The sequence below is a fragment of the Lissotriton helveticus genome, chromosome 2_1, assembly GCF_964261635.1.
Source record: "Lissotriton helveticus chromosome 2_1, aLisHel1.1, whole genome shotgun sequence".
In the NCBI taxonomy this organism is placed as follows: Eukaryota; Metazoa; Chordata; class Amphibia; order Caudata; family Salamandridae; genus Lissotriton; species Lissotriton helveticus.
The window spans coordinates 1158269602-1158293181 of record NC_136059.1 but is presented as its reverse complement, the minus strand read 5'-3'; the positions used below and the strand labels follow the sequence as shown (position 1 = coordinate 1158293181).

General features: G+C 45.4%; 1 protein-coding gene across 2 annotated transcripts in view; it reads left to right on the top strand.

The window, feature by feature from the left end:
- Window positions 1–745: 745 nt before the first annotated feature.
- Window positions 746–23580, top strand: part of PLGRKT (plasminogen receptor with a C-terminal lysine) — a 161199-nt gene continuing 138364 nt past the window's right edge. The window contains exons 1-2 of one of the 2 annotated variants that reach the window (XM_078677452.1): window positions 746–884; window positions 17125–17211. In XM_078677452.1, the coding sequence (XP_078533578.1) occupies window positions 17131–17211 (81 nt within the window). In that variant the 5' untranslated portion in view covers window positions 746–884; window positions 17125–17130. Of the gene's footprint in view, window positions 1087–17124; window positions 17212–23580 lie in introns of both variants that reach the window. The other variant, XM_078677451.1, reaches the window with a different exon arrangement.

The following is a 23580-nucleotide window of genomic DNA, read 5'->3' as shown; positions in this document are numbered from 1 at the left end:
AAACTCGGATGCACTGTCTTCAAATCCCTTCACAATTCCGCCCCGGAATTTGTCTCCTCCAAACTAAAGAGATGTCTTCCTACCCGCAATCTTAGATCGTCTGCTGATAACCTTCTTTGCATTCCATCTCACCGCCGAAAAAAGCATGGCGGTTTGCGTTTTTCTTTTCTTGGCCCTTCCTTTTGGAATTCCCTGCCCTCTTCTTTTCGTCACTGTCCTACTTATGAGTCATTTAGGAAAACTCTGAAAACTTTTCTTTTCAAAGCGGCTGCAGTATGATATCCTTGCTCCTACTCGCTATGTCTGTTATGAGCGCCAAGAAACCGTTTCGGTGTATGTGCGCGGTATAAATATTTTAACATAACATAACAGTGGAATCAATATGTTGTTACCCGACACTGCGCTCCTCACACAAGGGCTCCTACACCTAAAGCCCTCGTGTCCTTGTGTAACTTAACTGGTGCTCATGTAAGGTGCTCCAATACTTTGTGGTCAGTTCGCGCTATATAAAAATTGGGGGAAACTCCCGCGGTTTACAATACCAGCCCCATTCAAGTTTGAGGGAGGTGGCTGCTACACAGTGTCTACACAGTAGTTCCCTTGTCTGCGGCCGCCATGACGAAACCACAGACTTTGCCCGTGCGTGAGGCCAGCCCGGTCTCCCTCCTACTGCTGCTGAAGCTGGCGGTAAGAGGCGGTACGGAGCGGAGTCTGGAGCGGCTGAGGATAAACTCAGGGATCGAGTCTGGTCGGCCACCAGCGCGGTGTACAGCAGCAGCGACCGCCGCCTTCGTGGAGACACTCCTCCGTCCATAGGTTTACCGCCGCTCCGTCCACGGCCTTGACTGCCGCAGAGACCGCCCGGCGTTTCCTAAGTGCCCCCGGTAAAATACAGCAACAGCGACGCGTGCAAAAGCCTAAATGGCAGCGTGTGGGTGACAGTCAGTGTTCGTCCTTGACTAATGCGTGTGCCTGTCTCGGCGCGTGGGAGGGAGTGTGTAAGAGAGTGCCCGGAATTGGCTGCAGGCGCTGGAGTGCGTTGGGACACCGGGCAGCGAGGCGCTGGATGAGGACGGGGGCTTCAAAGTGAGCTGCGTTTTATACACCATTGTCAGTCTGTGCTACAGGCAGCGTAGGTTTCAAGACGTCAGAATATGTAATTGGTTACATTGTGCAAACCCTTTGACATACACAGTCGTCAGAGAAATGGGACTGTAAAAACACCCAGTGGCATAGCCAATCAGGCTGGCATTAATGTGCTCATTAATGTGTTGCATGGATATAGATAGCATTTGTGCCTGTGTATTGCCTTTAAAAGCAGATTTTTTTTCCAGAGTTTGTCAAAAGTTTTATTTTTTTACAAGAAAATATAGAGGGAGAAAAGAGTTAATAACTAATATGGAGAAAACGATGACACTTCATAAAACGATAAACAACAGGAACTTTACATGCATTCAAAATCAGGAAAGACCGGTTGAAAGATCAAATCGATGGGTATGTCTGTCGGGTAAAAACATGCACATGAGTACTGACTAAAGCATAAAAAAAGGAATATTGCAGTTTAAAACAAACAAAAACAATTGCTTTCTGTGTACTATACGTGTGTGAGACAAATAATTTCGGTCTTATTTATGAGCGGTTTGCCTCACGTTTGCACCACTCAACATGCATGACCCATACCTTAAGTTAGATTTATGAAGCCATGCATGGCCACATGTGTAACGAGGCAAAATATCTTTATTTCTGCTCGTTACTTATTTCTATGTGTGGTGCATTCTGCAGCACCATAGAAATAGGAATATGCCTATCGGGCTTGTGTTTGTGCAGGAAGGTACCCCTGCCTGCACAAAAACAATCCTGCATGCACCACAGGCACCCTTGCATCATGGTGCAAAGGGGCCTGCGTTGGCGCTAGGCCGCCAAAAGGTTGCCAGCGTAGGGGAAAAAGCAAGAATGTGCTGTATTTCTTTAAATACAGCGCATTCCTGCCCTTTCTCCGTCACGCAGTGCAGTGAGGTGACTTGCTGCAATGCGTGACATTTTCGTAAATAGGCCCCTTCATCTCCGATGATTCAGTGTACCTTTGAAATGTGAAAAAGACTCGCATTTATTACAGTGCAAGTACTCCATAAGAGATGGAATGTTAAACTAAACACCCAGGACAGTAATACTTATTTGTGTGGCGTCAAATATTGTATGTATTTTTAAAGAAATAATAACAGTACTTATTGCAGACTAATGCATTGCCAAGTCAGACCTACTGAATAGGGCCCATCCGTTCCACATTCAAAATATCATACATTTTCCAACAAGGGCTGTGCATTTATTTTGATATTATTTTAAGGGGGTGCACATATTTATAAACAAAGAGGCATTTATTTCAATGTGGGCAAAGCATGTTTAGATGCTGTGTTATGCTATTTGTATAGTTTAACTGTGAGACACTTAAATGAGGTGGTTTAATTCCTTGTGTCACCCTCTAATTACACTGACAGACCTAAAACCAGCAAATAATTTTACTGTACCACACCTCCCCTTCTCAGTCATTAATTTCACACGCTTTGGCTTAATAGAGGTGTTAGACGCTGTTGGGGTGGGAGGGCACAAGGCAAGCAGGGGCTATTAGGCCTCACACTTGAGGAAGCTTGAGTAAATTGCATCTGGAGCTGTCCTACTATGGTTCTGCAAACTTAGACAAGTACAGCTTCTTCATCACCTTACTCTCAGTGGTAGTAGTGGCGAGCAGTTACAGCCTTCTCAGAGAGGGGTGCAGAAACTCAGATCTTAGCTATTACTTAGCACTTTAGCAATGCAATCACTGATTGTCTCTACCTATTACTTTATTTAGAAAAGTAAAGTACTTTAATTTATAAACTTAAAATGTAGTACTACATAGGAATTTATAGCAGATATAATGAAATGACACTGATGCTTGGGTTACTTTGCCCTGGATTCTGCCCTACCCCATCCCTTTTCCCGGGTGCCCGCCATCTTGTAAGTCTAGGCAGATCCCCATAGGATTTAGAGTGTCTATTATTCCGGTTTGGTATGTGAGCACTCAGTTCAAAAGAGTTATCTTTGATTCACTCCCATCACTGCACAAGTTTAAGTGATTTCTTTTGCCAGCTAGCAAGGTCCTGCAACATGTGTCTCTATTAGATTCTGCTTGAATGAATATCTATCTATCTATCTATCTATCTATCTATCTATCTCATGACTACTCAAAGGGTGTCCTGGCGCCGAGGTAAAAGATCGGGCGGGATGCAAGTCGTATAAGTTAATCGGATCCGTTTTTAGACTTTTTCGGAAAGTGGCCTCATCCAGAAGAAATCTTAGGTGAGAAGGAAGCTTACTCCAAATCTTGGCGACTAGTACCACAAAGAGGGTACCGCCCCATCTCTTTCTTCTAAAGTGGGGGACAGCTATCATCTGTGCATTCCTAGAGTAAAGGACCCTGGCAGGGCAGTATTTAAGAATCCTATCATTGAGTTATTTGGTGCCTGTTTTGTAGAAGGCTCAGTGTGCAATAGTTAAGGAATTACATATCACTGTCTTGCTAACTAGCAGCCAGTGCAGTCCAATTGTCACCTGAAATGGGACACATAGGGTTGTTTGGTCAGTTTAAACAAGAGGCGGATTGCAGTGTTCTGTATCACCAGAAGTTGGTGTGTTAGATATTTTGGATTTCCCCGAAAAAGGACATTAGTTTAGTCTAATCTGTATAAAATCAGCGTCCTGACCACTGATATCCGCGTGTCACATGGAAAAAAAAACAGGATTTTTTAAACATTCCTTACTTCCAGAAACAGGATTTCACAACCACAGATACCTGGGCCTTGAAGGAAAGCTGGACATCAAAAAGCTCTCCCAGGTTCCTCGCACTCTCTACGTAGGGGGATGAGAGGTGATAGCGTACTGCTGTTCGGCCAAGCACCCGTCTAATCTGGTACTGGGTTGGGGCCTAAAAGCATAATTTCAGTCTCATCCAAATTACACTGTAGGCAATCAAGTCTGAGCCAATCAAACAGTGCTGCCACACATGATGTAAAAGTTTGATTGGCAGAGGGAGAGTTGCCCTAATTAGAGAGCAATAGCTGCGTATCATGCGCATAGGAAGCAATTTTAATGCCGAATTACTCTACCAAATAAGTCTGGGGCACATAAAAATGTAAAACAAAAGTGGGTCTCAGTGCAGAGCTCTGTGGCACCCCACATTTGAATGTTTTCACATCTGAGTAAAAGGGCTTCATCCACGCTGCCTGTTCTCTGTGATACAGAAAAAAGGAAAGCCAGCTCAGCGCTGCTCCTCCCACTCCAATTGGATCCAGCCGTTGGAGCACGATCTTATTTGAAATGTCAAAAGCCACGGATAGATCAAGCAGAATCAAGGCGACAATATGGCCAAGATGTAAATTCCATCTTAATGGATTCTATGATTTCCAGCAAGGTTGCTTCCGTCCTATGCCAATGCTGAAACCCGACTCGGATGGATGCAGCAGGTTAAATAAAGGTTACTGAAAACTCAGGGAGTAGAGCATTCGCAATCTTTTCAAGAAACTTTGAGGTAGCTGGTAGCAGAGACTGGTCTAAAATTTAAATGGAACTTATGGTCAGTTTATGTATTTTTGTAAGCGGGGAATCACATTAGCCCTTTTCCAGGATTCCGCTCTGTCTCTGACTGCAGCTAGGCTGTGAATAACTCCAAGTACACTAGGCCTATAGACTCCGCTATTTGCCTCAGAATGTGTGGAGGGTACAAATCTACTAATTGTGGAAGTAGATACACTAGCTGTCAGCTCAGCTCATGATCAGGGTTGGTAACAATAGAGTACAGCAGTGGGGCTGCCACCCAACATCCTTGAAGATGGAAGCTGGCACTGGTGATCAGCAGGCTATCACAGTATGTGCCAGATCCACTTTTGGGTCTTCTGGTGAGGTGCAGCAAATAGTCCACCAAGGGATCGGGGGTCAAAGCGGCATAATAGCAGCCATGGGCGCGCTCTTCAAATGCGGCGGCATTGTCTACCTTGGGCATAGTTCTTAGTTGCTGCGGCACACTCTGCTTTGGGCACAGTTCTTGGTTGGAGCAGCATAGTCTGCCTCAACAGAACTCTGGTTACAGCGGTGAGTCCGCTTCCACTTCAGTGACACAGATAAAAAGGTCTGGTCACAGGTATGGATTCACAAAGCACAGTACTCTGCCATCACCAGTCTACATGCTAAACCAACAACAGGGACAGTAGTCCATTGTCATTAAAATTAGGGCTTGCTTGGTGCACTCCCCCATTCCACTGGACAGGTACAGGACCACACTCATGCCAACCGACAAGCCTAGGCCTCTGGACACAGTCTAGACTAGTGTGAGGCTGGGGGCAAAATAAAATGAAATCATTACATTAGACTCTCACATTAAGACATTCTGGGACGGATAATACCACTGTACACTATTTTTTGGGACATTCCCATCCCAATAAGTGATTAAACTGTTATTCATGCACAAAGGTATAGGTGAAAAATGCTGTCTTAATTCATACAACTCTAGTGCACTCTTAACACATTTCAGAAACTGTGCCAGCCTGTTAGACACAGTAGCTGCATAGTCATTGACATGTAAATAGCCTACTGTCCTGAGTGATTCCAGAATCTGGTCAAACTGGTCCTACAAGAAGACTGACAACTTACCCATGGAGGGCCCTATTCACAAAATTATTTCTTGAAGTTTCTGGAATTGAAAAAATGAAAAAAATTCGAAAACATTGTTATTTTTGGACTATCGCTGTTTGCATCTTTCCCTAGTTTTGTCCTGTAACGCAGTAATTGGTAGCACTTAGTGCTCTGATTTCCCTTTGTGGATGGTTGGTAGCGCTTTAAAAATTCCAAAAATAAAAGAAATTAAAATTATTTATTTATATGTTTACAGCTGAAAATGCCTCTATTTATTTATGCATGTCACGAAGTCACACATGGATTCCTTGTAGCATGCTACTACAGATTTCAAGTGCAAGGAAATCCACTGTAGTAAATCCCACTCAAGGAGTCGGTAAGGTTGTTCCCTTGCCTTTGAACTTTGAGAACACCCACCAACATGTACATATGTGCGTATTCTCTAATTGCCCCTTTCCCACCCTGGAAATAGTTGAGATTTACTCCAGCCAAAGGCTGGAGAAACTCTGTTTCCAGGATGGAAAAGGGAGTGGATCATCTCACATTTGATGGCGGTGTAAGCAAAGGGCTTCCTGCATGGAGAAGAATGGGTGCTTTTGCATAGGGTTTCCATTCTGCTCTATGTATTTTTCCGCACAGGAAATCGGACCCTATGGTATATGTCACATGACATTCCCTGAAGAAGACTTCAAAGCCTGCACCTGGACTCGTGTTCCACTGATACTTTTTGAAGTGTTTGTCAATAGAAGAAACTTGTTAAAGTACTCTTCAATGGGGATGTAAATCTCCACCTGCATATTCACACTTTTTTAATGAATAGGGCTCAGAGTGTCTGGACCCATGCACAAAGTAGATCATATATTACACCCGTCATTGAGCTCACCCTGTTTGCACCTATCTTGGTCAGACCTGTTTATAGTCCAAAAACAAAAGCAGAGGGTGCACACACAATCAGGCCAGCAAATCGCTTACAAGTACAGTTCTGTCTTCAAATGGATGAAATAATGCTGCCAGAGAATGGCCCTGTGAAATATGGGTTTTTATACAACAGCATTTTTACCTGCACCCAAATATGTATAATATATATTATCGCACTGGAGTCAGTGTGCTATTGTGGAGCGTCCTCAGTGTGGTATTGGGGAGCGTCCTCCTGATCGTGTGTCCTGGGGGACTAAAAAGACATCAAGATAAAAGGGCCAGCTTTCTAGCTGCGAAACACATATTGCTGTCTAATCAAGAACATGCAGGAGATTGCAACCCGCCTGTTACTATTGGTTGGCTTTATTGTTACTATTTTATACTTGTTTTTTCTTGGATGGCTTCTGTTTTGAAATTACCATCTTTTGCGTGGTATTCCCCCAGATTTTTGCCTTTCTCAACTGAACCCATTTTTGTTGTCCATAGGACTCTGCACACTTTACTCCTTCTTACTAGTGGTACATTGGTTGTGCTCTCCCTTTTAAATATGTTAAAATTGGCTTACACCTAATTTACACATTTAATTGACTTAAAAGTCCCTAGTACATGGTACTATGTGTACCTAGGGCCTGTAAATTAAATGCTACAAATCGGCTTCAGCACTCATCGTGCCACACTCTAAATTAGCTCCGTAAAACATGTTTCCAGGTCTTTCCTTGCAGCTTGTGTCTCTCTTTCTAAACTGCCATTTCAGCCTGGTAAAATACACTTTTTGTCAGGCCTTTTAAGGCTTATATGTCATCCCTAAGGTAGGTACTGTATGCCCAAGGGTGGGTGATTGGTATTTAAAAAGTAGGACATGTATAGTTAGAGGTTTGCATGGCCTGGCAGTGAAAAAACTCAAGTCATTTTCAGCAGTGGCAAGGTTGACTCTCCAATAGAAGAACACTGGGTTACACTGTAACAACTTACAGTGCTTAATTTCACAGGTGGGGGACTACATTGAGGATGAGATAGCAAAGGTCCAAGGATTTCAAGGCTTTAGACAACACTTCAATAAGTGTGGTTAGTTAGCGGATGGAGACACACTCGAAGCTCTGGACCTCTTGGGCTTCAAGGTTAAGGAAACAGTTTTAAGAAGTTGTGAGTGTGATCTCCACGTAGGATTGAATTTATTTGCCAGGATTAATATCCGTTTTTTCAGCTCGTGATATGAAGGACAAGAATCTTTCTGTTTGTAGAAAAATTACTTTATTTTAATTCATACGATGAGGACAGCCGACACGTGTTTCGCCCCCTCTTGGCGATTTGCGCCGGGGCTTTCTCAAGGCTAGATGAGTTAATTCACATCGAAAATTCCTGTTACAGAAGTATGTGCGTTATCCGTGGTATAAAATTACAATTCTTCAGTGATAAAACTTCCGTGGAAGGACACGAACGAGGAATCGCCATGCTGGGAGGACCTTAGGACTGTAGGCATTAGCCTAAAAAGAAATGTTTTATCACTGAAGAATTGTAATTTTATACCACGGATAACGCACATACTTCTGTAACAGGAATTTTCGATGTGAATTAACTCATCTAGCCTTGAGAAAGCCCCGGCGCAAATCGCCAAGAGGGGGCGAAACACGTGTCGGCTGTCCTCATCGTATGAATTAAAATAAAGTAATTTTTCTACAAACAGAAAGATTCTTGTCCTTCATATCACGAGCTGAAAAAACGGATATTAATCCTGGCAAATAAATTCAATCCTACGGGGGACTACATTGAGGCCTGTAAACCCAGCCTCCCCACAAAGGCATCAGATAGCACCCCTCCTAACAACAATGCAAGTCAACAAAAATGATCCAAGTCTCACTGCCATTCTTATGTTCCAGAATATATTCCTTTCTCATGCTGTATTTATAAAACATTATAAACACAATGTATCAGGTAAAAACATTTTAAGTAAAACCCTTTTCATACAAACGTACAATATGTACAGGAGAGAAACAGTTGATGATTTAATATAATACATTGAAATCTCCTACACACCTTCTTACATTTCTTAATCCCTGCCAGAGTCCTGATTGGCCACCTCTCAGGTTCCCTGTTGCATCACCTAGTTGAATTGACTTGGACACAGGAAAAATGCCCCCCCACTGAGCCACCATTAGCAGGCCTTTATAAGGCAAACCACCAGCTCTCTCAAGATAGATGGAGCATGGGCTAGCATGAAAGCTGGTCCCCCCAAAACAACCATGTGTTCCAGAGCCCCTCAAAAGTGGGAATCCCCCCTGGCAACCGAACAAGAGGTGGGCCTAGGCAACTGAGCTGTTCCTTTGTCCCCTGGCGCAGTCACCATCCACCATAACATTCCCAGGGGCGCGTAATGTGGTACCTTGTCTGGTTATGGGCAATCGCGGTTGCGGACTTCAACAGCCCTTTTCTAAAGACCATAGATTACTTGCCCTGAGTTGAGCAAACGGCTTAAACCCAATTCCATCTTGGATTTACCTGCACTTATATTCCTGATGCCAAGGTTGCTCACCTCTATTGTGGCCAAACATCCACCACAGGCATGGGTGGTTCCCTGACGAGCCAGGATTCCCCCCCACCGCCTAGGGTTGCGAGAAATGTTGTATGGCGAAAGCCACTAAGTTTTCCACAACTCATTGTCCTTAGTAGACACATGATATCCTGCCTTGTGAAAGAATGAGTCCCTTCGGAGGCATTTGTGGGGAATTGTCTTAAGCCAGCTGTACTGACCAACCTTCTCATTTTGCTGTTTAAGTGCCTGATCGATTCGTTGAGACCCTTGGAGGACCGGCTGACTTCCAAACCCTCCTTGGGGTGATGTGTGACCATGCAATGACTGCGCCTGGCCATGTCCTAGTTTTCCTAGAGATTTCAGCCATCAAGATCTTATATAGGGTCCTCCTGCCCATAGCTGCCAAGTCATTGTTGACGAAGTGGAGGATGAGTACCGGGGGTGGGAGCCCAATGTAGTCCACCTCTTCAAATAGCTGTCGTAGTCCATTCAAGCGAAGGCTGCCCTTACGGGCCCAGTGGAAAAGATTTGTTTTTGAAGCCTGCCTGTGGAACCGACTCTCAGTAATTGCTTACCTTTCCAGCCGCACAAATTAATTCCAGAGAATCCGCACACTGAATGTAGCCATGTGTCCTAATGCAATACTAACAGGAGAAAATAAATGTAATTACATCACATGTCTCAAGAGAAACATTCATACGTACAGCATATTGAGTCATACATAGCGCTTGTAGCAATCTGACCTCCACCTGCCAATTCTCTTGACTACTTCCGGGTCAAGCTCCGCTTTCACTGCAGATGTTGCTGCCCCAATTCTAAAGGAGTGGGAGCGGAAATCCCCTAGGATGCCCGCCGCCCAAAGGGATTTGCGCAGAAGCTGTGTGAACTTTAATCTTGTGAAGGAGATGCCAGTAACGTGGACTAGCTGGGAGGTAGCTGCCACTTTTGGACGTATCTGCAAGAATCTGCACACTGTGGCCACTGGACACACCGAGAACCTGTCTGCCATCCTCAATTTTCACTTTTTCTCAACTGATACCTCTTGGAGCGTGGAATGGTAATGACCAAGTCCTCCCCAAAGCAAGATATGCCACTGACCCAAATCAGCCCATGTAAGTCATGTTTGGACCTGTCCACAATCTCAGAAACCCTGAAGACTCCATAAAATGCGAGGGCAAATGCTGGTGTAAAAGCCACCTCGTATGCAGACTTGCATACCCCGTACAAGGCACCAATAATCGTCTCCAACTTGTCTGCATCAATGGACGCCTTTGATCTTGGTTTGACCCCTTCAACCTTTTCCATCCTTTCAGGACTTTCTTAATTAGAAAGGATTGTGAATGGTCTGAGTACCGCCCCAATTTTTTCGAAGAAGGCCACTGCTGATATGTGTCACTTAGCAAAAGCTGGTGATCTGCCCTGCATGTGCATGTATTCTATAAAACCCAGCCAATTAGTTAAACAGAAGAGCTGCGCCTCAGGTTTGTTTGTATGCCATGTAGCTGGCAAAGGGTCTTTTGTAAGCTTATGTTGTTTCGGATGCAAGCTTGGATGATATCAAATCCAAGACAGTTGAATTCAAAGGTTCCATAGATGTCTTCAACACTGCATGGGTTCTGCCTCTGCCCTTGGTTGAAAGTGTCTGAAATCGTTTAACATTAGACGAGACAAAGCTTAGGCTGCATTATTCAAGATACTTGGTACATGTTTCGCTTTAAACAGAATGTTATTTTTTAAACAAATCAAGACCATTTTTTTCAATATAACAAGTACTTTCTTGCACCGTTTGTGCGGAGAGTTGATGCATTCAACCACCGCCATGTTGTCTGACCAGAAAGTGATTGACTGGTTGCCAAACTGGTCAGTCCCAAAGTGCAGGGTCACCACGATGGGAAACAATTCCAGAAAGGTGATATTCCACCCAAAGCCTGAATCCAACCGAAACTACACCGCCTGCCACATGTGTAGCCAACCCAAAATGTTGGCTTGACCATAAGGGAGCTGGTCACACCCTCGAACCATTAGGTTTTTGTGAAAGGTCAACCAAAAACTCAAGTTCTGCTTCTGTAGGCAGATTCTGTGGTAATTTTCTTTCAGGCCATGGAGCGAGAAAAGGGGTGACCCATGAGTATTTAGCTGACCTACCAAAGTTTGTAACTGGTGTAAGGTGACCTTCTGTTAATCCCACCCCGGCACGACTCCAGGGAGGCCCTGAAGGTGTGCACTTTATCTGCTGGGAGTCTGCATCCCCTTGTAACCAAATGTATTTCTATAACCAGGAATACCAGGATTGTTGCTGCTCTTGTGTTTTTTTTTCCTGAGCTAAGGGAATTTTGAAATCTGACATTAAGCGCTGAAAGTTACCTGAAGATTTAGCACAGCAATCAGGCTTACTCGGCCCAAGGAATAGGAAATCGTCCAAATAGTGAATAACTGAACCAGAACCGATGCCTTTGTAAAAACCCATTCCAAAAAGGTGCTAGACTGTTTGAAGTATGCACAAGAGACCGAGCACAACATGGGCATGCACTTCTCATAGTAGAATTGTCCCTGAAATTGAAACCCAGTAAGTGATAGTCATCTGGGTGGACTGGAAATAGACGGATGGCTGACTTAATGTCTGTTTTGGCCATGAGGTCCCACGTGGTCTAATTCTCTTAACAAATCCGTTGCACATCCAAGGATGTCTATTTGTCCAAGCAGAGGGATGGGGCTTTGGTGTCATTAACAGAAGCACCTCACTGATAGGTTATGGATCAGCCTAAACTCCCCAGGGTCTTTCTTGGGAACCAAGCCCGAGGGGAACAAACAAGCCCTGCCAACAAGGGGCTTGCAAATGGTCCAGCCACCCATCCCAGTTTCAGTTCTTTCTCAATCTTCCGTTTTGCCTTGTCCATCCCTATGTCTAAGCAGATATTCTGAAACCATCACTGTTAGACTTGGCATCTTTTGGAATGTTTCCCCTGAGTTTTTGCTTTCTGACCTCCCTGTTTTTGAATCTGTTTTTACTGACATAGTGTTTCTGCGCACTTTTCTCACTGCCGATCAGTGGTAAAGTGCAAGTGCTCCTGTGGTAAATTGTGTTATGGATTGGTGTTTCAATGATTGGATATTTGATTTACTTGTTAGTCCCTAGTAAAGTGCACTGAGTGTGCCAGAGCCTGTGACTCGAATTCTACTAGCGGGCCTGCCGCACTGATTGCGCTACCCATGTGAGTAGCCCTGAAAAGGTAAGTCAGACCCGCCATTGCGGAGTCTGCTCACAGTTTGTCACTGCCATGTCAACTTGCCCAGAGCACACACTTGCCAGTCTCCCACCTTCCCTTTTCTTACATGTCAGCCACCCCTAAGGTAGGCCCAAGGTACCCCTGTGGGCCAGGTGCAGTGTATGTGAAAGGTAGGACATGCCCTGGTGTGTGTGTGGCATGTCCTGATACTGAATTACGTCCAATTTAATTTTTCGCTATTGCAAGGCTACCTATTCCCCATAGGACAGAATGAGGAGTTTGTTTATAACATCTTATAAACATAACTGGCACGGGAATTAGGTAGGAAAATAGTTTAGTATGCCTAAACTCCGAATCTTGTAAAGCGCTCTGATATCTGCAAAGATCTTGTTCGCGCTGTATAAAACTCTCAAAATAAATAAAATAAAAATAAATGCATCTTTTAGTGAAGGTGATTTTTACATTCTGTGTTTGAAAATACCACTTTTGTGTGCCTCTGCTGGAATGTGGATTGCGGATTGCCTGTCTGGTTTTTGGATGACAGAAGGCTGGTGAGCAGGAGTGGCTCCAGATGGTCTAGGTGGGTCAGGAAAGGGCAGAATACACCTGGGCTGCAATTGAGGAAGGGGGAGGAGATTTTCTTGCACCTCAAAGGGCCTGGTCTGCCTCTGACCATGCCGTCTCCACCTCCTGCCAGGAAGTCACACCAGAGAAGGCAGAACTGGTTCTGGCCGGGCACAGACACTCTCTGCCTAGGAGATCAAAGGATTTGGGTTATAAATATTGGGGCAAAAACAACAGTTGATGGACAGAAGGCAGAACAATGTCATACATTCACCCAGTACAGAAATCTGGGCCTAAATCCATAGTTTTTTTTGCTCACCATGCGATTCCAGTTTAAACCAAGCCATATGCAAATTAGTCTTGACCCTGTGCCTCATGGGAACAGTCCAGCCCGAACTGCCAAGCAAGGTCCTCCCTGGACTGGAAACAAGCATCCTAGGCCCGGTTTCACCCCTCTTCAGCCAGGATAGCTTGATTCCAGTGGCATAAATATTGGGGCCCAGATCCCTGAACTTCAGAACTCTTTTTGACCTAGAAGACTGCTAAGAAGAAGAGCTGGAGAAGCTGTGATGAAGAACTACCACTTTGCTGTGTGCTTTGCTGTTTTGTCCTGCAGTGCTTGCTTCTGTCTTGGGCAGGGAATGGACTGGACTGAACTTTCTGCAATCTACTTTTGTGAGTTTCTTCAAGGGCTAGACGTAGAGCTTGCCTACTGTTCAAGAAGTCTCAGGAACAGCAAAGACTTCAAGCTCTTCTGCCCTCAGCAGTGGGAACTGTGTGTTTTGTGCTGCAACAGAAGAAAAAGCAACCCAATGATGTAGATACCGCCTCTGCCGACTCCTGCCGACTCCTGCTGACGCCGCCACCGAGCTGCTGCTCGCATCGCGACCTGATGGCATCGACTCCACATCACCTCGCTTCACGACGACACCTTGGTATCCCAGACGACGACGCTCCACGCCGAAATCTACGCCACTGCTTGCACCGTGGTTTAAGGGCATGGCTCATAAAGTTACACGTTGCACTGCCCTTATCCCCCACCGCATCCTTGGCCTACTGACGCCGGCACCATCGACTCCAATTTGTCAGCCGACAACAGCACTTCAGCAACGACGCCACTGCTTGCACCGTGATCTGCCAGCTCAGCGATCAGCACAACATTCACTTCGCACCGACGACGCCATCTGACGCCACCACCAAGCTGTTGCTCGTACCGTGACATGACGGCACTGCATGCCGCACTGCTGCACTTCGCACTGCAGCACCCGACACCTGCCGACGCCAGCGCTCCTGACTTCAACAGAGAGGAGTTCGATCTGCAACGTGTGTGACTTTGAGGGCCCGGTGACTCCTGCACCGACCTCCGGAACCGACGCCTGCGGACGCCGTGCTTTCGGAAGTACTGTATTGTGGATTTTTATCGTTTTTAGTCTTGTCTTAAGTATATGAAATATTGGATATTTTTCTAAACTGGTTTGATGTCCTTTTGTAGTCTTACACTATATTACTGTTGGTTTTGTGCAAATGCTTTACACACTGCCTCTAAGATAATCCTGACTGCTCGTGCCAAGCTACCAAGGGGGTGAGCAGGGGTTATTTTAGGAGTGTAATTCCCTTATCCTGACTAGAGTGGTGGTTTCTGCCTGAGTTTGGCACATGCCCTAGTCTACCAAAAATCCAATTTCTAACAATCACAAAACCCCAAATACAATTGTCGCGCGGCAGCACTATGAAGAAACCGGTTCATCAAAGGATTCAAGACCAGTAGTGAAGCCGGAGAGGGATTAGCACATCCAAATGGTGAGAGGACCTACCTTTTGCCTATTCTTCTCCTTGGATTTTTAAAAGCATATAAACTTTGGGTGTCCTGCTGTCCCACAAAAGGATCAATTGTGCTTAAATTTGCAAGACCCTTGTGGTCTGATACAACTGTTCCTATTATATGCCCAACATGCACCCTTGCACTACCCTGGTCGCTGACCGAAAAGGCGACTGGCCACTACCCTCAGTTTTTTTTTTTTTAACATCATGCAATGCAACCATTAAGACCGAGACCGAAGAGCTATCCCTCTGGTTATGCTGCCTGATTAAATGTCACACAGATCTATGAGTGAGTTGCGCAAATGCCTGTTCTCTTCACACCTTCCCTCTTTGGCCATTTTCAGCTAAAATCTGACTTTTTCGGCGCTGAATATTTACTTGAAGAATTTTGATTACATATAATAGTTGTGCAGCAAATCTGGATGCATAATGAAGTAACATTTTACTTTCTGCACAATCTCTCTTTTTCCCCTGGTATCTCTTCTTGTTTCTCTTCTAAAACAACGTGGTCGGCTTCGAGGGCTGTCTGTACGATGCACATTCCTTGTGTGTGTTGTGTGGCCTAGTTAAAGCAATATTAGGTGCCCCATACAGTCTCCCCTGCTGGGAAACTTTCTTTCAAGCTTGTGAGAACACTAATGGGCTTTATTCTCTTGTATGTTGGTGGTGGTCCTAGAGATCTGCATGAAGCCCAAAGCCTCTCCGCTCAATCAAGTGAGGTTCGCAAATGGGGCATTACTCTCTGATTAAAAAGTCAAAACAGGAGTGGCACCCATATATTTCACTCCCTGATCCCTTAAGAGTGCCTCACCTATTCTCTGAAGAAAAGTTGGTTCAGCAGAATATTCTGAGAGTCCCATTACAAATTATGTATGGGGCCATACACAAATATCTAGAACAAAGTGATGTCCACTTGAATGCCTCTACAACACTTCCCTGTTGCAGTAGAATGTAAACACTTTTCATTTAATTTTAAAATTTTTGTCACACTGCCAAAAAATACCAATTGTGTTATCACTGAACATGCACCAATCGTTTTACAAAAAAAGTCTATTCTTTTGCCTAAAGAACAAATGTAGATGGCTGTCACCACATAACACATGCCGAAAACATCATGCTACATTCAAATATGTCCATTGTATTAATGTATTAAAACATGCATGATAACAGGTGCCAGCTTGTTCATGCACTTTTCAAAGAAAAAAAAATATTAACCCACCCTTGCCACTCTTCTCTTTATAGTTGTCACTCAGAGTCTCTCGTTTGCAATCTCTTTGCTCTCCCTTGACAACTTTACACTGTCTCCTTCCCCTGCTCTGTACCTCCGTGTTCCCGCCTCTCCACAGCCTTGCAGTTGCTCTAGCTCTCACCTCACTAAATTCCATAGCCCTTTCTCGCTGCATCTCTCCTACCGTTTCATGTCCTCTCTTCTCAGCCTGTCTCCTCCTTATGGTTTTCTTTCCTATCTCTTTTGGTTGTATGACAGAACCACGCACACCTAAACCACACACAACATAGTCACTACTGCATCGTTACCACACATTCCTTTAACACGCAAGTCTTTACAACATCTTGCGTTAGGGAGCCGCTGAAAGTTGGAATAGTATCATTTACTATTCCAACTTCAGTCGGTTTATCTTTAGGGAAGGTGTTGGACTTTAAATCCAGAACCAGTCCAACACCGCGTTCCCTAAAGCAAGTCGCTGTATCGACTTGCATGCTAAAGGAACGCATGGTAACAACGCGTTCGATGTAGTGCCCACGTTTTAAAGGCACTACTTGGTTTAGGCTGCATGGTAAAGGGTGTTTCTCATCTCTTTTGTCAATTGTCTTTCTATCGCTTGACCCTCTTTATCTATTTTCTTTTTCTCTCCTCCTCTACCTCTTTCTCTCGCTCCCTATTGCTTATTTTTTCTCGCTCCCTATTGCCTATTTTCTCTTTTACCTCTTGCTTCTCTCTCTTAAACTTGTCTCTGTGGCTCGTCTTCTTCTTTACTCCTGTCATTTCTCCCCACCCTGATTCATCCTCTGTCCCCTGTCTGCTGCTCTCCTGCCTCTGCTAGGATTGTTTCTTGGTCTGGCTTGGCCCAGAGGCGTCCCAAGCTGCTATTTACATCTGACTCCTACTCGATCAGATGGGACTGAGGGTGCCCCCACATCTTGGAGTGTATTTTCATAGTACATTGAGAGCAAATAATTTTACATATATTGACCCAGTAGAGTGTTCCATAGCATTTCAGCTAGGTTTGCGCAACATAACTGCGAACGCGGTCATTGATTGGCATTCTATATTTTCTCTCTTCCTGTGACCATAAATCTCTCTCTGTATTATTTATTTTGTAACTCACACCCTAAAATGTACAAATTTATATTATTAAATATAATTATTTTTTGTTTTAGTTCAACATGGGATTCTTATTTTCAAAATCGATGAATGAAAGCCTGAAGGAACAGCGGGAGTTCATGAGCATGAATTCTCGACTCCAGGTAAGCTGTAATTGGCGTTTGCTTTTCTTCGTTGTTTTTTACATTGATTTATGTGGTTTTTCCGCAAGCTGGTTATTATGTTAAGAATGCCTGTCTGTGCAATGGTAACAACCCTCTTCTGTGTACAGAAAATAATGTTACAGGAATCTGTATCAGGGGCTGTAAGTCACATATCTATACATCTACTGTCCACGGGGAACTCAGTAACGTGGTGCGTGAAACTGTCTGTTTCATTTGTGTTTGGTTGTCTGTAAGGTATGAGCTCCCACCTCTCAGGTTCAAAATTAGTGACAGAAGGAGCCTGCTGTGGTGTGGGTAGCCCATAAAGATTCAAGGAATATGAAGTGTTAGCACTAGCCCTTCTGCTACTGTAGCAGGCAACTGTTAGCTACTGTTTGGCAGATACATTATGTGGATCATCACAGAATAGCTATTCAGCCTACTAATGTGCCGTTACTTACCAGTAATTGTCGTTACCCCGATTACGGTCCTCCTCGTCCCAGTCCATACATTAGTGAAGTGATCCCACCTCCCGACAGGCCTTTGAAACACTAGTCCATTCTCTTATTTTAATATATAAACTCCTCCCACCCTCCACCATGCCTATTATTAACAAGACCAGTCAAAACCACAGCGGGAGGGCACAGGACTGGGATGAGGAGGACCTTAATTGGAGTAATGAAGATCACTGGTAAGTAACAACACATTACCCCCTCATAGGATCTCCTCGCCCCAGTCCTTACATTAGTGAGGATCTCACAAGCCAAAGCTTACAAAGAGAAAGCATGACACCAAAGATACATGCTGAATACAAAGTTTAATTAAAAAAAACAAGGTTCAAGACCAAGCTGCGTTCATAACGCCAACAGCAAAATTGTCCACAGAGCATGCAACACATGGAGACGGTAATGCTTGATGAAAGTATGATGCTACTCAAGGTAGCTGCCCTACAATTCTCTCTGATAGAGACACTTGCCGCCTCAGCCCAGGAAGCGGACACAGAGTGAGCAGACAGAGTGTCCCTGAACCTGAGTAGAAAGAGCCAGCCCTTCGACTTATAGGACTAGCAAACTGCCAAGCGCAGCCACTTACTGATGGTGGATATAGACACGTTCTTGCCCTTAGCCACTCTCCCATAGGACACAGGCAGAGCAGGGGAAAGACGAAAGGCCTGGGTACATTGCAGATAAATCTGAAGGGCTCTCCTAACAGGTAATACCGAATAAACCAGAGTACCCTCCTACCCGGGAAAATCAGGAAGAGCAATCTCTTGCTGCAAATGGAATTTAGAAGAGATTTTAGGGAGAAAAGCCAGATCCAACCGCAACACTACTCTGTCCTGTAGGAACTGCAAATAGGGAAAAGAGATAAGCAAAGCCCCTAAATCCCTCAATCTCCGAGTCAAGGTGATGGCCAACAGGAAGGCCAACTTAGCAGATAACCACAACAAATTGGCCTCCAACAAAGGCTCAAAAGGGGACAGTTGAGACCTTGCAGAACAGTTGGCAGATCCCTAGAAGTCACAACCACCGGAGTGACTAGACAACAAAGCTGAAAGCTCTGTCGCAGGCAAACCACCAAAGGAGCAACACCATCCAACACAGCTCCCAAACCCCTACAAGCACAGATTGTAGCCCACTGAGCAGCAAACGTAGAAGGTGAAAGATTCTTTAAAAAAACATCCCTGAGAAACTCAAGAAATGTTGTCAGTTCTCCAACCACAGGTTCCACCCCATGAGAGGCACACCACCTGTCAAAAGAGCTCGATGCTTACTGTAACACTTAAGGTTGGAAGCCCTGTGGGAACATTGAATATCCATTGCCACCAAAGAAGAACAACCCAAAGATTCTAACTTCAAACATTCAAGAGCCAGACTGTCAGTTTCAATTGATAAAGATGAGACAATGACAACATTAGTAGCGGTAACCAAAGGCAGTGAGGCCAGAGAAAAGCAATCAGGAGAACAGACACCCTCTCCATACAAAGCTTCTGCAGCACCTTCAGGAGGACGGGAATTGGAGAGAAAGCATACAGAAGACCCGAGGGCCAGGGGATCGACGGGACATCCACAGCCCATGCCTGAGGACAAACCACTTCAGAGGTCCACCCAAGGCTCCCCGACAAATGTCCTTGAACAGGGGTACTGAAAGATGATACGGGCCTTGACCCTCAACACTGGAGGGGTGTCGGAGGGGAGGGGGTTACCGCAAACTTGGGGGCGGGGGGGACACAAAGCGATAATAAAAAAAATTTACTTACCCACGTTTCGCTCTGCATTTTCTTCTTTCTTCTAGAGTTGAGCTCAAAAGCACCTCATGGAGCCTCATGCAACCCCCTTCTGTAAATCCTGATGCTGCTCTCATGCTGCAGATGAGCAGCATGACAGCAGCGCCAGGATTTGCTGAACCGGGCTGCCTCGATGCTCCAGCAGGCACAGTAGGCCTATTCCTGCTCTCCACCCAGCTGTCTGAGACAGCTAGCTAGAGAGGTTTACTCTGCGCAAGTCAGGCTGGCTGTCCAAAGACGGCCAATCAAAGTGACTTGCGCAGTGTAAACTGGTGGGGTGAGCATCACTCTCCTGCTGCCAGCCAGCAGAAGCCCCGGACCCCAAAACACTGCTCGGGCTGAGAGCAATGAAAAATAAAACGATGATTCATTTTATTACTGGTTTTTTTTCTTCATTTTAGCTGCATTGGCAACGGGGGGGGGGGATGACGCTCGTATGCCCTAATTGGGGGGCTGCCGCTGGGTACAGAATGAGAAGAGGGCAGTTGTGGCTCAGGATGTCTGCCTCATCCCCCCTTGGTGATTCAAGTAACAGCAATTTACCTGGTTGTCGGTGAAAGAACAGTATTGCCTGCCATATGGCTGCCAACTCCTGCCAATCGGGAGCGAGTGCTCTCTGCCTGAATCCATAGCCCTTGGCATCCAAGGACCCCAACGTGGCTCTCCAACCCCAAAGACTGGCATCAGTCGTTAGCAGTAGAGGAGGGAGTTGGAAACAGATCTCCTTCTCCGGATTGAGAGTGTGGAGCCACCAACCGAACTCCTGGACCAGAACAGGAGTAAGAGGAACCAGAGAATCATTATTTTTCAAGGGAGGGGTCCCAGTAACACACATATGATTCTCCGGAGGCCTGAGGTGCAAGCGAGCCCAGGGAACGACAGCTGTGGTGGCCTGCCCCAACCAAGTCTGAGTCAGAGCCGACTGCTGAGGCATGAGATCCAACAGAAGCAGCTGCAGGGTAGCAATGCGAGCAGGTGGGGGGGAACACTGCCCCTATCTGAGTGTTGAAAATACCACAGAGAAGCTGCAGTCTCTGAGCAGGTACCAGCTGCAACTTGGATAGATTCAACTTGAAGGCCAGGTGTTGGAACATGTTCATAGTAGATTCCACTGCCAGTAGAGCCTTAGGAATAGAGGAAGCAGAAATCAAACAATCATTCAATGTAGGGAAACATAGAGGAAACCCTGAAGTTGCAAAACACATCAGCTGGAGCCAATACCTTGGTAAATGTCTGGTAAGCGGTGGAGAGTCTGAAAGGCATCACCTGAAACTGGCAAATGAGCCCTGTTCTGGGCAAACCACAGAAACTGTTGGCTTTCTTGATGGACAGTGACATGTACGTGCACATAGGCATCCTCCAAGTCCAGGGAAGCCAGAAAGTCTCCTTGCTGGATGAGTGGAATGAACTACTACAATGTGGTCACCAGAGAATTATCCAGCTTCTCCGTCCTGTTCAAAGCCTTGAGTTTCAGAATTGGGCGGTGAGAACCATCTGGTTTGGGACCAAGAAGAGTGTTGCGCAGAAGCCCAGGCATCTTTCCTCCACTGGCACAGTGACAACTGTGCCCTTTGCGAGCAACTTTTCCATTCAAGACAACATAGTAGTCCTCTTCATGGTGTCTTCTGACAAAGGGGTAACCTGAAACTGACCCTGAGGAGATAGACCCCAGAACGGAATCCGATACCCCTGAATGATAACTGACAGAACCAACTGGTTGGAAATCAAGCTGGATCATTGATCCTGGAACACAAAGAGCCATGCTCCTATCCTGGCATAATCACTTCTGACCAACCCCTGGGACTGCTGATTCTTGGGGTTTGTTGGTAAATGTAGCCCTCAGACCACAGGCCTGTCCACGAAGGAACTGGGAATGGGAGAGACCGTCCTCCAAGTTCTTCTAATGGGAGAAATATTTCTACTTCTGGACAGACTGGAAAGGTTTCAGCAATTTATTCTCTTTTGCAGAAACGTTGAACCATTTTGTTGAATTTGTCCCCAAAAAGTTTTTGAATTAAGGCCTTTTGAGCTGCTTCCAGGCATCATGGTTTTGTCTACAGTGACCGTCTACGAGCCACTGATGCCCCGGCTGCTGAGGAGAAAGCTCACATTGTACCAAATGTGACATCGGACAGAAATTGAGCCAACATCTCCATCTGCGCCAAGATAGGCGTGGGATCCCCTTGATCCTGAAGACAGTCAAATAACTAATCAAAATCCATAATAGGAACTTGTGAGGCATATGTGGAATAAGTGCTTGCCTTGATCCTAAAATAAGATACATCGTATGCCCACTTCAAGGCAGTATCCTCCTTCCTTTCAACAGGATCAGAAAAGAAAGCCTTTTCAGAAGACGGGGAAGAGGAAGAAGCCATCAAGGACAACATGGAATTGTCTTGTGGATATTGTTCATCAAACTGCGCCAGGTGATACCTCTTGCCCAGAAAGCGAGGAATCCCTTTCTTGTAAATATCATGCCATTCCTTTGCCAGAGTTTCCTTAATGATGTTATGCAAGGGCAAATAATCCACCACCAAGGCACTATTCTGGGAATAGAAGCTATCATCCACCAAAGATTTAGGTTCAGATCCCAGCACCTCATGAATATGGGCCAACATGTCTGAAAAACATTCCCCATGACATATTTGTCCAGATCCTCAGCCTTATTCCCTTTAGGTTTCACTCAATCCAGCCTGAACCGCAGAATTGATCAAGTCCTGCACATCTGCCCTGGAGTTCTGCAACTGGTCGTCGTCTTGCAGCACCTGAATGTGTTTCCTTTTGGAAGTAGACTTGCCAGACACAGGCACCGACTCTTTATCCCCCATAATTGAAAGAGTCAAGCAGGAAGTGGACATATTCAACTTCCTTTTATTACTACATTCTAGCAACCAAGCCTGAAGCTCCAGAAGACTTTGGAAGCTAAAAGGCAGCCTTGCCGCCTTCCCCCCAGCCACATGCAAAGAAGACACAGCCACAGGAGCCAGGTGCTGCTGGAATCACCTCCGCACCTGAACGGCCTGCCTGCATCCGCCTAGAACGCTCCCTGCCACAGCCAAGCACATGCAGCGCGGTCCCGAGCAGAGCAAGGATGCAACCTACTGAAAGCCGGTCCGTGTGCTCCACATGTAAAGGCAGAATATTACAAGCAAGAACCAGAGAATGAAACAGACAAAAACGAGCATTGGCATAGCCAATAGGTCTCGTCTTTGGGACCATATAAGTGGTTACCCATGCAGCATACAAGCTGTGAATTTACAAACATTACAAAGAAGACAGAGCAACCAGTCACAATTCGTTTAACAGTGGTAGTTGCGCTAGACAATTTTTTAACCACGTGTGCTTGAAGCAAGGCGCTTATAAATTGGCTCAACGTAAAAAGAGGAGGAGGATGGAAAAACGCTGAGGGCGAGGAAGAAGTGGAGGTAAAAAAGCCATAGGTGGAGAAGAGGAAGCATAGAGACATGATGCAGTGATATGTAGAAAGATGGAGCAATACAAGTGAGAGTGGAGAGAGCAGGGCGGCGAGATGAAGGGGAGAAGGGATATTAGTGCAGAGATTAATGTTAAACGGTAATATGGAGGCAAAAGCAGTGAATAAAAAGAGAGAGCTCCTGGAGGCCACCTTGGTCAAATTTGGTATAGGGCCCAATTTTAAGCACTGGGTAGGACTTCTGTATAGGGACCCCTGGGCAAGGGTTAAGGTCAATGGTCCGATCTCCAGAGACTTCCCAATTCAAAGGGGCACCCACCAGGGTTGCCCGCTCTCTCTCCACTGCTCTTTGCCTCACGATTGAGACGGTGGCCTGTGCAGTAAGGCAAAACCCGGAGATTCAGGGATTTCGAATCAACCCAACGGATTTATGGGACGAAAAGATCTCGCTATATGCGGATAATATTTTGTTATATATTACCAACCCGACCACCACTATTCCCAAATTATTCAACACCATGGACGTATACGGGTCCTACTCAGGATACACCATTAACTGGCCTAAATCTGTAATCTACAGTCCAGGTGCCCTGTCCGCGCGGCCTACCCTTCCTGGGGCTCTCCAGATAGCTCATACTGGGTTCCCTTA